The 16,439-nt window shown below is 40.7% G+C and overlaps 1 protein-coding gene across 1 annotated transcript in view; it reads right to left on the bottom strand.

Moving 5' to 3' along the window:
• Positions 1-13,428, bottom strand: part of drp2 (dystrophin related protein 2) — a 38,863-nt gene extending 25,435 nt beyond the window's left edge. The window contains 7 exon segments of the mRNA XM_054597732.1: positions 1,628-1,702; positions 2,238-2,299; positions 4,014-4,074; positions 5,614-5,692; positions 9,542-9,688; positions 11,882-12,038; positions 13,351-13,428. Of these exon segments, the coding sequence (XP_054453707.1) occupies positions 1,628-1,702; positions 2,238-2,299; positions 4,014-4,074; positions 5,614-5,692; positions 9,542-9,688; positions 11,882-12,034 (577 nt within the window). The 5' untranslated portion in view covers positions 12,035-12,038; positions 13,351-13,428.
• Positions 13,429-16,439: the final 3,011 nt, after the last annotated feature.

Here is a 16,439-nt window from a genome sequence, read left to right on the forward strand (position 1 = left end):
ATCATCATCCTCACCTCAGCAAATGACAGCAAAGGAAATAGCACAGTGCTTATTCACCCTTTTTCCTCCTTTAAGCTCGACCAGATGTTTCGAGAGCAGTGACACAAATTTGATTTTGCTCTTCTAAACTAATTTGATGGCCCATCCCTAGGAGTGGAGCTAAAAGGGTGTCCGTGGATGCCAGGTATAATTGGATAGCACGATAATGAGGTAGAACAGAGAGAGGAGATAACGGGAGTATTCTCAGGGTTGTGAGGGAATCACCGAAAAATATACTTTTGATGGGCTCTTATGCAGCACTGCTCAATCATTCTCAAAGTGTGCGGAGGGAAAGAGTGAGAGTTCTGTTATCAAGGCAGCATGGCAATTAAATTCTGTAACGATATCAACTAGTAGGGTGAGATAAGAGAGCGGGAAAGAGAAAGAACAAGGGAGAGTCATTGGAAGAGGTTTTTCACGGTCTGAGCATGCTGATTTTTTATTACAGCAAAACTCAGGACTTTGAGGAGAAAGAGGTTTGGAAGGAAGGTTGCAAGGGAAAGTGGAGAAGGAAAGGGGGGTTAACATGAGGAAGGAAGAGTACGAATTTGCCACATGCAGTGGCAAATATGAGCTCATCTGGAGTCAGTAGGTGTTAGAGAACTGCAGGTGATGGAAGATGGACGAGATTAAGGTGTTGTGGGAGCACAAAGAGGGAAAAAGAAAAAGGCCAGATTTGACGAAAGAAAAAACTGAGCGAGCACAGAACACAAAATCATCATGAAAAAAAGCATTGGGAGAATCAGCATAGTTAGAAAAATGGCCAGAAAGTGAGAGGGTCTGGCCCAAGTGTGACACACTAATGCCCCGAACACACAATTGAGGGTCTGTGTCGGTCTGGCCTTCCACGCATACACATTTTCCGATCCACACTTTATTCCAGTAGATAACGATAATGCACTCTAACGTTGTTTGGTAAGAGCTCAACACCATTTGTCTGTCTTTGTATTCCTCTAAGACAATTTATTTAAATGTGGGTAACGGGGGATCTCCACGCACAACCTCTCCTCAAAAAAAGCATCCACTTTGTTATCTTCTTATTCTTCTTGGCAAACCAGCAGGATGTGCATACGCAGGGTGTGGAATGAAACTGGAGCATGCACAGTCTGCTAGGCCTACAGCCCACGCGGTCAAAGGTTTTGGGCTACATCCAAACATCCACATAGGGTACATGCAAACACATTTAGGCCTCAACCATGCAGCAAAAACTAATTGCCTTCTCTTGTGCAAGTCAAATGGACCAATTAATAGCTCTAATTACTTAGCACCCCAAAGATCCAGGCTGAAATGAAAATGAGGAAGGAATCCGGCGGTTGAGTGGTTCCTAGTGGCTCTTGAGTTTATCAATACTAAGATAGATTTCTGCATTAAAAGCCAATGGCAATGGAGAGAATATTTTGTAATTACATTTCCAAGTAGAGTAGAGAGCAGCGATGATTCGAAATGTGCCACAGCTAATCATTATATCTTATTCCGGGAGAGAGCTTGTCATCGTGGATTACTGATTGTGCAGGATAACAGTATATCACTTAACCAGCCATCCCAGCACTGCAGGCATGAAATACCATGGATGAAATACTGTACATACATCTCAGAGTCTTCTGAACTCGCCGCAGCTTCATGGCTGTTCTGTATGCGGAGAACTTGATGTTGTTCATATCCGCTAATGGAGGGAGAGAGAGAGATGGAAAGAGATTAGAGTAAATGAAAAGATGGGGTGGGGGGAAACAAACCCATACTGCACCACCCTGCCACAGAAAATTAGGCATCATTATCTCTCTTCCCGTTATCAGTCCATTGCAGAAGTCATTAGTGGCGTATATGTTATACTATATGTGTATGTGCACATGCGTGTGTCTGGCTGAGCATGTGTATGCGACAGCGTGCCTATCTCCCTTGAAAGCTCTCTGTGTCAGATCAGATTAAAGGTAAGACAAATTATGTTGTTTAATCACAATTAATTAAAGGCTGAGCAAAAAAGCAATCACAGCACTGGCAAATTGGGTCTGGTAGGTTAATGACAGTAAAGATGTCGTCCCTAAGGTGTCTGAAATACAGGGCCCCTTAATTAGCCGTGTGACAGGGCCTCCAAAGCAGGAGCCCAGTGGTGCCGTGCTGCGGGTGCTTCTGCAGCCCAGTGGGGGTCCTGGGCCAATGAGCGCTAGTCTAAGGGGTGCTTTAATTGTCACCTTACTCACCCAGTGCTTGGTACAGTTCTGTCATCTTTGGATGGTCCCAGCAGGTTGTCTGGGCCTGATGGCTGGCGGAAACAAAGGGCAGAAGAATTTGTGAAGCAGGCAAGAATGGAGGTGCACATTTTCAGGCCGGAAAGATCAAGGAAAAAATGGAGTAAAAATGAGCCTAGGGAAGCAGAGACAGGCAGGTGAGGCAGACTGTCGAAAGAAATGAGATCAGAGGGCAGTGAGAGAGAAAGAGGAAAATGAGAGGGCAGGAAAGGGCGGCCATTGTTTACAAGAGATTTCAGGCCTGTAAGGTGCAGACATACGTCAAACATGATTCAGGCTCAGGCATCAGAGTTACTTTACACTGCTGCTCTGCTTGAGATGTACTGCCAGGGACTTAAAAGGCTTCACTCAGTGACACTACATGAAATCCCAGCCTATGCACACACACACACACATCAAAAACATACATTAACACCAACTTATGATTCCACTACTAGCACATTCAGAAAAAAATAAATGAGAAATCCAAAAGCAGGAAGTCTGCCAGCACCCCGGTGGCTTTTAGAGCAGCACTCATCGTTTTACCTGCAAGAGCGCTCATTGATTGGTACCCGATATAGTGCTACTCAGATACTACTCCCCCCCCGTTGGTACAGTAATGCAGCCCATAAACAATTGACTAGGAGACTAGAGCAAGACCCACAAGGTTCTGTTGCACATGATTAAGAAAATAAATACTCCTTCTGTAGAGGAATAAACTGTACAAACACTTGCTCAGTTACAAACCTGCACACACAAAGACACCATCCCCTCGCTATAAACACACATACACACACACAATGTTCATTGATAAAACCAGCAGCACTCTAAAGGTGAAATAGTATTGATGAGGTAAATAGATAAACAGATGATTGCTCAAGCAAATAGGGTTCACAGTAGCTCAATTGAATTCCTGAATAATTTAGTAATTATTTGCTTTTCTCGTGGTAGCTCTGTACAAATGTTTGGGCAATGGAAAGATCTTGAATATGCAAGGCAAGAAATGCTTAAATTTGAGCTGCATCTTGCAGTTAGAGATTTGATTTGGTTTGTTTTGAAGCATTAAGCCTGTAGCTTTATTCCAGACCTCTGAATTGCTGCCTATCTGTTATATTTTCAGTTATTTAAATATTCTATGTCTGGTGCTTTGCTCACCGTTTTCCTGCATGGAAAAGTTGCTAAGCCCATCAGAGGTTTGAAAGCGGGAAATTATCGATACACACAAATGTGCAACAATTCTTATATAATCATATTTCTATGATTGACATACCAAATGTCAAGTTAACTGCTCCAAGCTACTCCTACCCCAGTTTCTGTGTGGACTGAAACTTATGTCAATTAAACAGATACGTCAGTCACTACTGATTGGCTATTGCTAAATAACCCCCTCTCCAGAAAAGAAAATAGCTAATAATAACACAATTTAAAACTGAATAATAAAAAGAAAAGGCAAATCAGGCTATAAGGCTGGCACTCCTAATAGTTTCACCAACTTTTTGGTGTGATAGATTGCACCACTTGAACAAGCCGTCATCCGCTACGAACAGCCTGTTTCAGTATAGTTTGTTGTGCACCAGAAACCAAATAAACATAACCTCAGAGGAGAAAATTGTAACTACTGTGCTCCACAGACACACAGTTAAATAGTCATCCTAATTGTCATAAAAAAAAATACAACCAAAGCCCTGAATCCAGCCAAAGTACATAGATTCCACACAATGCAGAGAGTGACCCTGAAGTTGCACTTACTTGATGTAGTAGGGCACTTTGTTGGGGGAAATGGCACGCTCCCACGGTATCTGCACCGAACCTGTGCAAACACACGGAAAGCAAATCAATTTCAGGACTGGCATGTCACGCATGAAAAGCCATTGTGCACAGCTTGTCCAGACACCGTGTCCATTCAGGCCTTCTTAACGGAGCTACTCTGGTGTACAACTGTAAACCCAAAGAGACACGTCTATTGTGTCTGGTTTCCACAGAGTGTTGGTTTGTTTGGCCCAGACGAATACAATGCGATAGGTAGAGGATTCGGTGAGACGGGGTGACTTTAGCGTTTAAACCGGCCTCCAAACTGAACCACAGGGGGTCCAGCACAGGATGAAAGAGGACAGACTGAACTGGAGGAAGCAAGAGGCACACTTATACAGAGGCATACACGCAAAGATACACACACCAGTCATTGTCCATTACTGTATCTCCACATGGCACAATGCAGACTTATATGTTGCTGCTCTGCATATGTGAAAAACACTTGCACGTACAAAGACTGAAGTAGACTCACAAATCAAAAGGCGAAGGAAGTATTCAGATCCTTTACTTAAGTAAAAGTACCAATACTACGATGTTAAAATACTCCTGCATTCAACATCCTGCAGAAAAATGATCATCCAAATGTACATAAAATATAAGAAGTATTTCTTATGCTAAAACATATCCGCTTTGACTGATAATTAATGTATATCATTAGACTGTTAATACTGACACATCAATGCAAAAGTAGCATTTTACTGTTGTAGCTGGTCGACGTGGAGTTAGTTTAAACTACTTTATAATGCAATTTGGTTGTTTAGTCCAGTTGTCCCTAAACTAAGGGTCGGGCCCCTCTAAACATACATTTATATAACTCTACTTGACTCTATCTTTGTTTTTTTGGAGTAAATATTGTTGATTTTTGTCTCTTTGAGCTTTGAACAGTTATTTAAATGAAACGAAATACTGAAAAAAATGCATGTTGAAGCATTAAAAACCCACACAGACACAGACGCAGACACAGACGCTCCTGCAGGGCGCAGTGGGCTGAGCTGGCAGTGGGGTATAGTGCTATATAAGCCCCAGTGTGGCATCTCTGAGCCAGCGTGACAGCAGTAAAAAGTGGATGAGGTTTGGTGAGGACATTGGAAGCACACAAGCACACAGCACTTCAGATTCACTCACACAGGGAGCCCTTCAACACACATCAGTTTAAATTAGGTTAAAAAAACAAAAAAACATTTTCAGCCCTCCTGCTGCATCTCTGTAGCCTTTGAAGAGCAGCAGGTAAAATAAGACACAGAATTCACAAATATGTATCTCTGCTCATATTAGAGCGATGACGGATCTGACGAGCTTCGCTGGGGATGTTTATCGCAACAGTGTGCTGGAACTGATGAAGACAGACGTACAAAGCCTGCCAGCTCCACCTCTAACCCAAATACACACACAAAACACACACGCCGTGTTTTATAGCCTTATCCTAACAAAGGTTTAACACACCTAACCTGTTCATCCCCCTACACTCTGAGACTGTCTTGGCACAGATTGGGGCAAAATGAGGAACCAACTTCAAATAGCAGTAGAGGAACCTTACTGGAAAGGAAGTGCTGCGATCCGGGGCCAAAGTCTCTGTGTGCATCCTGGAGCTGCTTCAGCCGCTCCTCTATGGAAGCCTGAGGACAAACACACACACATGCAGAGTTAAATCAAAGGGAATCGTGCTGTTCATCTGTCTATGCTACAAATCCCCCAAAGAAAGAAACATTCGCACACAGACCACGTGTTTCTCCGCCATTAGTTAACTACGGAATATAAATTTCCTCTGTTGGCCCTCTTGAAGGACTTTGAAAGCCTTTGAAGAGCGGCAGGTAGGAAATGAAGACAGAGATTACCAAATAATACATTTTGTTGAAATGAGGACAACGGCACCTGGTTGGCAAAGTCAGTGTGGAAAAGAGGAAGAAGATGATGAAATTAAGCGGGGGGGGTTGCAAAGCCTCACATGTCTTGCATCAATAACCACGCAGACTGAGAGAGAGAAAATTAAGTTTGTAAAAGCATTTCATATCACTTACTGTATGTGTCCCACCAAATTGGATTTAGCCAGCCTAATCCTGGTTTATTTGAAATGTATTGGATTTGGTACATGAATAGTTGTCAGCTGGATGTTTGAGACAATGGGAGGTAAATCTACTCGCTGTGAGGTAGAGAGACGGATAAAGAGAGGAGGAGAATTGAAAAAAATTGTGAGGGGCCTTTAGACTTTAAAGAGAAGCACAGCAAATGAGTCGTAATGTGTTAAGTTAGATATATTAAGTTGACATTTCTCAGTGTACACACGTCATTGCTCCCTCGGGAGAAAACAAAACAATATAATCTGGAGCATGATTTAAATTGGTTGGGACCAATATAGAGCATTGTCAATGTGCCGTCGAGATGTTACTGCCAACTATGTGGTGTTGTACAATCTATTTGTTGTACAGGCAATTTGGGTTGCCATAAGGAAGACAAATGACTGAATTATCCATGATCGACAAATATTAGCAAATCAAATTTGGAAATACATTTTCACAGAGCAGCCAAAATCATCAGGGCACAGGATGTTGCCGGGATTCATCGTTTATCATTTTAATTAAGAGAGAAATACGACAGAAAGGGAGACAAAGAAAAAAAGGTTCCTCCAATCTGTTTGCTTTCAAAGTGAAAGATAGCAGGTCAGTGCATCTTATTGGGTTGAAATTAATTAATGTGGAAAAGTAGGGATAGCAGATCGACCGGGCTGCAAGCAAGGCAGCTCAAATACGTTTTTTTTTCTCTCAAAAGCCATTTGAAACACCTTTCTCATCATATGTCTCCTGGGCTCTACTATCACAGAAACTCAGAGAACAATTCAAGATCTGGGAGATGAATATCTGCTGGTCACTATGGATACTGAAAGCCTTTTTAACAGTGTTGATCATCGGGGGGGCCGATTAAAGGCTTACTTCTTGAATCAAAGACCAAAGGACACACTACCAACTGCTGCGCACAGTGCATCAAAGATTTAGCAGAAATTGTCCTGGGAAAGAACATTTTAATTTTACCTCCAACGCAAAGGGACATCAATGACGAGAAAGATGAGTCCCAATCTCTTTCTTTTCTATGTAGCTCGTTACAAACGACCCTTTCCTAAAAATACATGAGACGGTTTGTAGAGCATGTCATGATAATTCAGGCTCCGGAAAGTTTGGCATCCGAATTTCAAGCCCATCTGAGTGCTTTTACCAACTGTTTAAACTTCACAATGAATCGTGACTCTTGTGAAATAAAACCTTTCAGATGCTTTAATTGAAAAAGAAGGAAGATATGCCACTGATATGTACAACAACAAGACTGACAGATGTTCCTGTTCATATGCAAGCTCATTCCATTCCACACATAAAATAAAAAGCTTGCATATCAGTCAGTATATCTGCAACTGTAGGATATGAAGTACCTCCCTGGAACAAAGAGGACTTGAACTTGATCTGTTACCTTAAAAGGACCTTATACAGCAGGAGTGGCTTTTAACAAGACACAAGCCGAGTCCCAAATCCATATTAAATAATAGCTATATACAGCATGTACTACATACTTGTCTTTATATAATGTTTAAGCAGTTATAAACATATGAAGACACCATTTTACACTAACATGAAATGAAACAATAAATGTGACATCAGATGTCAGTCAAATTGAAAGCTGCAACCAATTAAACTTCACAAAGAGACATCAAGATATATATATTTTTTAGGGTCTAATACTTTTGTTTTCCAAGATTTTTTGAAGCAGCTTTACATCCACCCACTTTTTTAGCAGCTGTCAGCTGCTCCTCTATTTCCTTTGTGCATTGAATAGTATGCATCCACAGCACACTCAAGAATGAACCGTATGCATGTCTGGTTTGAGAAAACTTTATTCTATCATTTTTCTATCATAAACACCTTATACTCTATCAACCTGCTTAGAATGGGTGTGTATTGTGGATTTGGGACACAGCATGAGAGACTACAGCCATGCTAGCTGCTCTGTCGTCATAAAAGTCATTAAAATACTTCATCTGGGAACCATAAATGTCTGTACAAAGTTTAACGCTACTACTTCCAAAAAACAGTATTGCCCTCTTTAGCAAAACTACTAAAAACCAGCTGCTACATAAAATATTCAAATCTGTGCTGAGATTTTGCAGTATGTGATGGTGCCTAGCTGTGATTTGTTGCTGCAAACAGACCAATATCAGACCAAAGCAATTAACACTATTTGCCTCACTCAAAGCTGAGATAACACTGGCTAACAAATCAAACCCACAGCTTTTCTAAACACGATTCTCCTCTTGAACTATTTCTGTCCTGGTTATTTCAGGGCAAAAGAAGAAACACGAAAGCCGCAAACATTCAGGGAGCAGTGAGTGTGAAAAGTGGACATTTATTTCTAGGAATTGTTGCAGGGACGTTAATATCATCATGTTCAGACGGCAGACAGAGACAGACAGTAGGAGTTGCAATTAAACATAATGACGAGGCTGTGAACAGCAGGCTGTGGAGAAGGTGGTGACATGAAGGTTATCTAATTGGAATGGGGTGTTCTCACTTGAGTGGATGTTGTTGTGCTTGTAGGAGCACTACAGAGGTTGCTAGTGGAGGTAATGCTCGCTGGATAACGCATCCATACATTCAGCTAAGCATCAAGGGGGAGGCAAGTCCACTTCAGGGAATTCAATGCACTTTATCCTTGACATTTTTAAAGGTCTTTGAGAATAAATGCCTTGGATCCATTGAAGAATTGCCCTATCCATGCAACTGTAAATAAATACATAACTAATGCCATGTAAATGTTTTTCTTCTCTCCTTTAAATGTGTTCATTGAAAAAAATATGTTGTGCTCAACTCATCACATGAATGAAGTGCTGCTGAAATACAACAGCTGTTAGAAATCAGATCCATAACGAGACTGTTAGAATTTTATGTGGATAGAAATGTATCTAAATATACATTTGCATATTTTAAAATAGTTTCTGAAGCTCAGATTATCACTATAAACCCCAGCCCTTTTACTACATACATTTTAACTTTACTTATTGTAACACATTTATCAACTGACCATTTTTCCAAAAAAAACCAACTAATTTTGTCAATCATTTCAATTAATTATTCCTTTATTCTTCTCAGTTTACTTTCATCCTGATGGGTTACACAACATAAGAAAGAGTCAAGCAGGTAATTAATTTGAAATGAACTGAGAAGAATTACACATATGGCTTGTTATCCATCTCCTTAATCACACAGTTGTCCTTCACAAGCTCAAATAGACATAAAGGACATGTTGTAAAGCAGTTGGAGGCCTGGGGTATGGGCACTATTTGAGCCTAGGAAAAACTCTTAACTTGCATTAGGACCAACATAACACATGGAATCACTCCCGAATGTCTCCCTTGAATTTGACTGCTGGAAAAGCTGCTGCTGACAATGTCAAACACACCACGCAGACCCAGCAGTAAACTCTACCTGAAGCACTTTCCATCTGCTGTTCAGATGCTCCAGGGCACGGGCGTTCTCCATCGACAAATGGACATCGGAGATAGCCAGCTGGTGGGCCAGATCATTGATGTGCTTCATGCCCTCCTTCACTTGGGTTAGCTCCTCCTTAAATAACTGCAGAAGGGTGAGAGAACGGGAGACGGGCAGAAGGGTAAGGGAGAGGGGGGTAGGAAAAGAGGAAACAGTTATTTAACATTTTATATTCAGACACTGGCAGACTTGAGTCTGAAACAACTTCACCCAAATTAAATAAAAGACAAAAATCAATTGAAATCTGATTTGTTTTTGCTGCCAGCTCTGTTCTGTCTAGGAAAATATTTTGCAGCAATATATCAACATAAATCAAAGTGAAACAAATCTACAATGGTATTGGAACAGCACTAGCCTCTGTCCATTGTAGATTTTACATGTAAAAACAATGAGGGAAAACAGCAAATGTAAACAGTCATATTTTTTACTACTTTTTTTGGCATTACACACATAAAAGAGTTGGAGTGAAAGTTAATAAAAGGCATTAAATACTAGAGAACTGCATGGCATGAACTAATGCACACTCATCCCTTTGACAGCCTGAAGTCACATGTTTTTTAAGGATTGCTTTCATGCATTTCTTTCTAAGAGTGTCATTTGAATGACAGGATGTGAATAATTGTAAAAACATAAAAATAATGTTCAAACCCAAATTTGAAGGGAGAGTGGGGTAAAGTGAGACATTTTTTACATTTGCTCCCCTCTAAGCGAGCTAAAATGACATATCAGTAAAATGTACACATTTACCATTAATTCAGGATGTTTCCTAGCCATGGAAATTATCAGAATGAATTCAGGACGAAGGGCAGTGAAAATATGATTGTTTTTTAAAAAGTGGTCTTGTGTCTCACTTTACACCATCTCAGGGAGACAGACCAGCGAAATCAATGGGGTTTTCTTGCGAAAGCAAGAAAATTTACTTTAACATGCAAAAAATATATTTTTGTGAAAAAAACATGCTTACCACAGCACCAGGAGGTTCTCTCCTTCATGGCCAAGGGGAAATGGGAGGGGCTTGAAAACATAATGGTCACATGACCACAAATGTGTCCCGTTGCCTAGATACAGGGGGTGTCTCACATTACCCAATGTCTCACATTACCCCGTTCTCCCTATTTAATATATAACAATTTCTAACCCTGTAGAATTCCTCTGTAAATTGATTTTTTTAATGGCAGAACATCAATCCCTGATATCTGCAAAATGTGCTTACTGAGTTTAGAGACCAGCAGTGACAATGTGAAAGGGAGAGGCAACAAAATGACAAGCAGAAATATAAAAAATGCATTACTGTTATCATGTGTCTTAGAGTGAAGAGGTGAAATAGTTAATTTTGTCAATCAAAAGGAAATTAATATGCAACTATTTTGATAACTGATTCATTTTTTTCTAGCAGATGGTTCCATCTTTTAAATGTGAGGTTTTGCTGCTTTTTTTCAGTTTCTTGTGATAGTAACAGAAATATTTTTGGGGTTTTGGACCATTGATTGGAAAACAAGATATTTGAAATGTCTCCTTGGGGTTTTGTGAGACTGTGACAGGCATATTTTACGATTATAAGAAAATAAGCCTTACTCACAGTCCTTTACGTGTATGCGAGCATAAGGTGTATTTTTGCCCCATTGGCATGCATCCATGTGTGTGCTTTTTATCTGTCTGTCTGTAAATGTGAGTGAGTAACAGATGAGGCCAATTGACAAGCCTGCCCTAAACCCCGAGCTGAACATGTGCTGTCTGTGACAGTGACATAATTATTGTGAAGGGCCCACACTTCTAATGAATAGTGCCACACAATTACATGCAGCAGCGGCACCTCGGCACTCCATAATGACTGAACCAATGACCTGCCATTTGTCTAACAACATCTATTTAACTGGGGGATTGCCATCTCACCGTGTCAGTTTGAAGTGCCACGTCCTTGTCATCATCTGTCACATCACAGCTACTCTATCAGGGATGTGTTCACAGGCAACCAAAACAAACCTTTTAAAGCAACGCAGCCAGATACACACCTCTAACTTATTCATTAGTAAAATATCACTGCTGTTTTTTTGTGATAAGAATAAATCTGGATGTCTGTGTTTTGATGTTTGTTTAAAATGTGTCACAATATTTTTTTAAGGGTTAGCCTGGGGCGATTATCTCAAAAGAGACAATTAAGTTGCTCCGCAGGTTAAAGCAACTTATATCTGGGATTCATGATAATGTGTCTGCGTGTGGAAGCGTATGTGCATGAGAGAGATAAGGAGAAAGAGAGAGCTTGTTTCATCTGTCTACCTTGGTGGCGTCTATGTGATCCTGCAGAGAGTCGATGAAGAGATCTCCAACGGGCTCCCAGGCGTCCCTTACCCCCTCTGCCTGCTCCAGGGCCACCGCCAGCTCCTCCATCGCTGCCTGGATCTGTAGTAGACGTTCTAATGTCCTCTCCATGTGTCTTGGGGTTTAGTTGAAAACATAATTCCTTACAGTTAATGCCTGCACCATCAAAATTTGGAGCAAATGCAAGCAAATAAATCTGTCAAATTCCACAGAGCATGCAGACAAACACATAATTTATTCAAATTTACAGAATGTCCTTTCAGTACAATTGTGTGCAAATTATTTTATACCATCGTTTCATATTCTAAGTGCTTTGTCTTCGAAAACATGTTTTAATATTCTAGTGAGCTCTGAATGTTCTTCGATCTAAAACTTGATAAATTCATTTTCCTAATTGTTTCTGTAATGGATTATATTTGCCAGATTTTGTAATCATGTTTTGGTAATTGTATTATGGGTAATGTATTGCAGCATAACCCTGCACTCACAGTCACAGGGAGAAATAACATTCGACTTCATAGCTTGAGTAGTTACAGGCATGTTGCTGTTTATGGCAAATTTAGCCCAAACAATATATTAATAAATGAGGCAATCCTTTCCCTCTTTTATTAAATTCAAGCATGATCCAGAAAAACTATCAACTCAAAAATCTTCGATTTTGGAGAAAGTTTCATGAGCACATAGAGAATTCACTAAACTCCCCAATGACCTATAATTAAAAATATTCACTAAAACAGTAATTTAAAGTCTCTCAGAGGACACAAACTGATGGTTGAGGTGGAGCTGGTTTTAACTACCTTATACCGTTTGATAGTTAAGTCTTGATTCCAAACTAGGTGTCGGGCTCCTCCAAAGGGTCACAAGCTGAATCTGACGGGTCATGAGATGATAATAATTGGAGAGGAAAGAGGAAAAAATAGAAAACAAAACTTCTTGCGACACTAATGTTTGTGTCATTTTGGGACTTTTTGCTTTTTTTGTAAAATCTTTTGTGAGTCTTTTTATTTATTGAGTTTAATTATTCAAATAACACAACAGTTAGTTTAGAAGAGTAATGTCTCTTTGATAGAACTGCTACCAACTCATATGAAATGTGACAATGGGCCAATGTTTTTTTTAAAGGGTTTCCAAACCAAAAAGGTGGGGAACCACTGGTTGAAGTCCAAATAATGATTGATAAAATCTTATCTATGCTTATCATGAGTTTTTTATTTAATGTAAAATCTTTTAATCTGTAAATAACTTTTAACCTCAGCTATATGTAAATGTGGTGTCAGTGTCAATATTTTCACATGAAGATAAAGTAGCATCCAGTGGAATACACTAAAGTCAACCATAAGTACTTCACAATTGCACATAAATAAAGTGCTTTCCACTACTGCAGAAACCACATTCAATCTACACACAAGACAAAAGAAGTGTCTGACCTATGGCGATCCACGCAGCGTGCAGTCAACTTCTCCCACAGGTCGCTGGACACGTTTGCCTGCTTCCACACTGACCGGCTTACGTCTAAGATCCGCCGACGTGGAGACACCTCTGCAGAGGGTGGAAGAGGTTGGACAGGGCCACGCAGGGGTAAAAGCATAATGGTGCAAAGGAGGAAGTAACAGGGGTTAGAGGTCAGACTACAACAAGAGCTATGACTGGAAACATTGACTCTGTGAAATGAAAGACGGAGGAGGGAAGGGTGCAAAACACGTTGGACACATAAGGAAAACACAATAAAGTAGATTGCTGCAGTATTTCCCAAGTGGGCTTCCAGTGCTGAGAGCCAAACAGTAAGAAAGAGGACGTTATTGATCTGAGCCGATGGTATAGTAGAGCTGGACCTAATTGGCCCCGACCCGGACACTTTCCCTTAACCCAGTGTGGCACCAGAGGACGGATCACTGCTAATAACTATTTATGGGACATTTCACCTGCATGGGTCCTACCAAATGAACTCCACGGGGCTTAGCAGAGGGAGGTTGTGAGTATGATATTTTGGCTGGCGCAGCAGTTGGCACAGAGTGTGAGGGGAGCAGACCTTTTCCATCGGTCAGGGTCTCCTCTGGCTCCTGGAAGGGATGCTGAGCCAGAAAGGCCTGGGCAGACTCCAACACTGAGTAGATGAACGGCCCGCGAGACTTGACATCCTCCATGAATGCCTGTCGGGAGACAAACAGAGAGGGGAGAGTGTTTCTAAGTGGAAGAGAATGAAAGACATAAGCTGTTTTCAAACTAGAGTGCTGGTTGATGCTGATGAGCATGAGTCCTGTAGGCTAAGCTGAATGTGTGTCTACTCCTCAAATTAAACTAATAATGACCAAAAGTAATGCCAATACTTGGCTGGTTCGAGCTTCTCAATGTGAGGATTTGCAATATTTTTTTTATTTTCATTGTATTGGATATATATATGGTTGGTGGATCAGTTGTGACATTTTATAGACTAAACATTAATAATTAACATATTGATTTACAATAAAACAATAGTTAGTTGTGTCCCTAGTGCATTCTAACAGATCTTAATCCTAATGACAAACATTTTTAGGATTATCTACAGGAAACTGAACCTCAAACTGAAACAAACGTCTTTTGTGGGAAATTCCATGTTAGCATGCTTCGCTTAAACACATGATGGTAAACTGACAAATAGTGTTGAATGTTGATGGCAAAATTAGTCATAGTCCGATCTCATGAGGCTCCTAGATTCTAGACTTATTACTGTACATTTGGAAAAAATTTAACAAAAAAGTGAATGTTTCGTGGCAGCATGTCTTTCAAAAGACTTGAAAAGGCTTCCAGACAAACCACAATGGCCAATGACCTGAATAAATAAACCTGACTCAGCCTCCATTTATCTGTTATTGCCAGTGATTCACAACATGTCCAGGAACACACAGTAGAGTGTATGTCTAGCCTCCATTATTTACGGTGGCGTTTTCATTGCCTTAGATGAACTGATGTATCACCGGTGACCACCTAAGTATAAATACCTGGTACATAAAAGGTGGTAATATTTCCAGCCTTGGAAAGTGGACGAGGATCACTTGAAGGCAGACCAGCACACAGTGGATTACTGGGTACTGACATATGTTTTGTCTCTCAAATTGGGGCAAAAGAAGACACATTTGTTGCATTTGTAGGAGTGTGTCTGTCCATAACCACATATTAATTTTAGAAATGCAGACTTCGGAGGATCCTTTGTTGGGGAGAAAGCCGTCAGTTACAGCTTTCATGCTGAAACAAAGTGCAACATTAGTAAGTAGAGAAGACTCAAAAAGTCAGAAAACTTTAGCCACCATAGAGAAAGAGTGCAATTAAGTCCCGCCTACACTGGAGGGGAAACAATTCATTGCTCTCCATTGACTTTGTATTGTGTGAAGGTTCCTCCCTGTCACTTTCGCCTGCTAGCAAACAACAGAATAATGCCTATAAGCTGCTGTGCGGTGGGATGCACTACCAACAGGGAACCCAGAACTAAGTTTGAATAAACTGCCAAACCCCAAAACTAAGGATACAGGCAACGAGAAGTGAGGCCTCAGCAGTAAAAAGGGGAACTAGTGGAGATCCTGACAACTCAATAAGACTAACATTACGTGTGAAATAAGCATTTTGTCAGTTCAGCTCTGTAAGTTAAGCTAAAGCATTTTGACAGTATGCAACTTGTGGAATGTGGCTAAATCAGAGCCCCATACAGCATTATGATGCAAGTGCCTTAGCTAACTACTGTAACTCACTAACACATAGCTAACATTAGCTTTACACTTTTCAGAGTATATCATGTTGCACTCTGTCTCTATAATCTACTGGTTGAACTAGAACAAATGAGGCTTTAGCCAAGAAAAGTCTGAGAGTATTTAATTGAGCAAGGGTGTGTTCGATTATTTAAAAGTTTACTTTTATTAATGTGTTATTTCTATACATGTATTTAAAAGTTACACAGGCTGCATTTAAGATGACACCAAACACACACATACCAGAAACACCAAATGGCATTCATGAGAGAAAATTTGTTTGAATACATGGGTTAAATAGGAATCACTGATCACACACACATACACACACAGCAAAGATCTACTGGCAGGACCGCATGAGATTGCATGGCTGTGAGCTAGTACTGAGAGCCCAGGGCACAGTTGGACTACTGGGAGTACTGATCAGCTTGCCGCCACACACATAGAGAGCCAATTAGCTGGAGAGCCCGGCTCCACTGGTCCTCCTTATGCAAGACACACACATATATATACAGGCCTTCACTCCACCCCTGACCAGACCCCCAGAGCCTCCCAAGAGCCTTGAAGAAAGCCAGAGTGTCAACCTTCTTCATTCCTCTACACTAGTCTTTGTTCTGTATAAAACACTCTGCAGGTGTGGGAATTAATGCCAGCTCTCTTCAAAGTAATTTATTTAGGTGAAGCCAGCGTGCTCAATCCTTTTACGCTATGAAGAGATTACAATTTCAGCTGAAAATCTACATTACTGGCTGGAATTAGCGGGCGTAGTGCGATGCAGCAGTGACAGTGTTTCAGCT

The sequence above is a fragment of the Anoplopoma fimbria genome, chromosome 4 (genome assembly GCF_027596085.1).
Source record: "Anoplopoma fimbria isolate UVic2021 breed Golden Eagle Sablefish chromosome 4, Afim_UVic_2022, whole genome shotgun sequence".
Lineage (NCBI taxonomy): Eukaryota > Metazoa > Chordata > Actinopteri > Perciformes > Anoplopomatidae > Anoplopoma > Anoplopoma fimbria.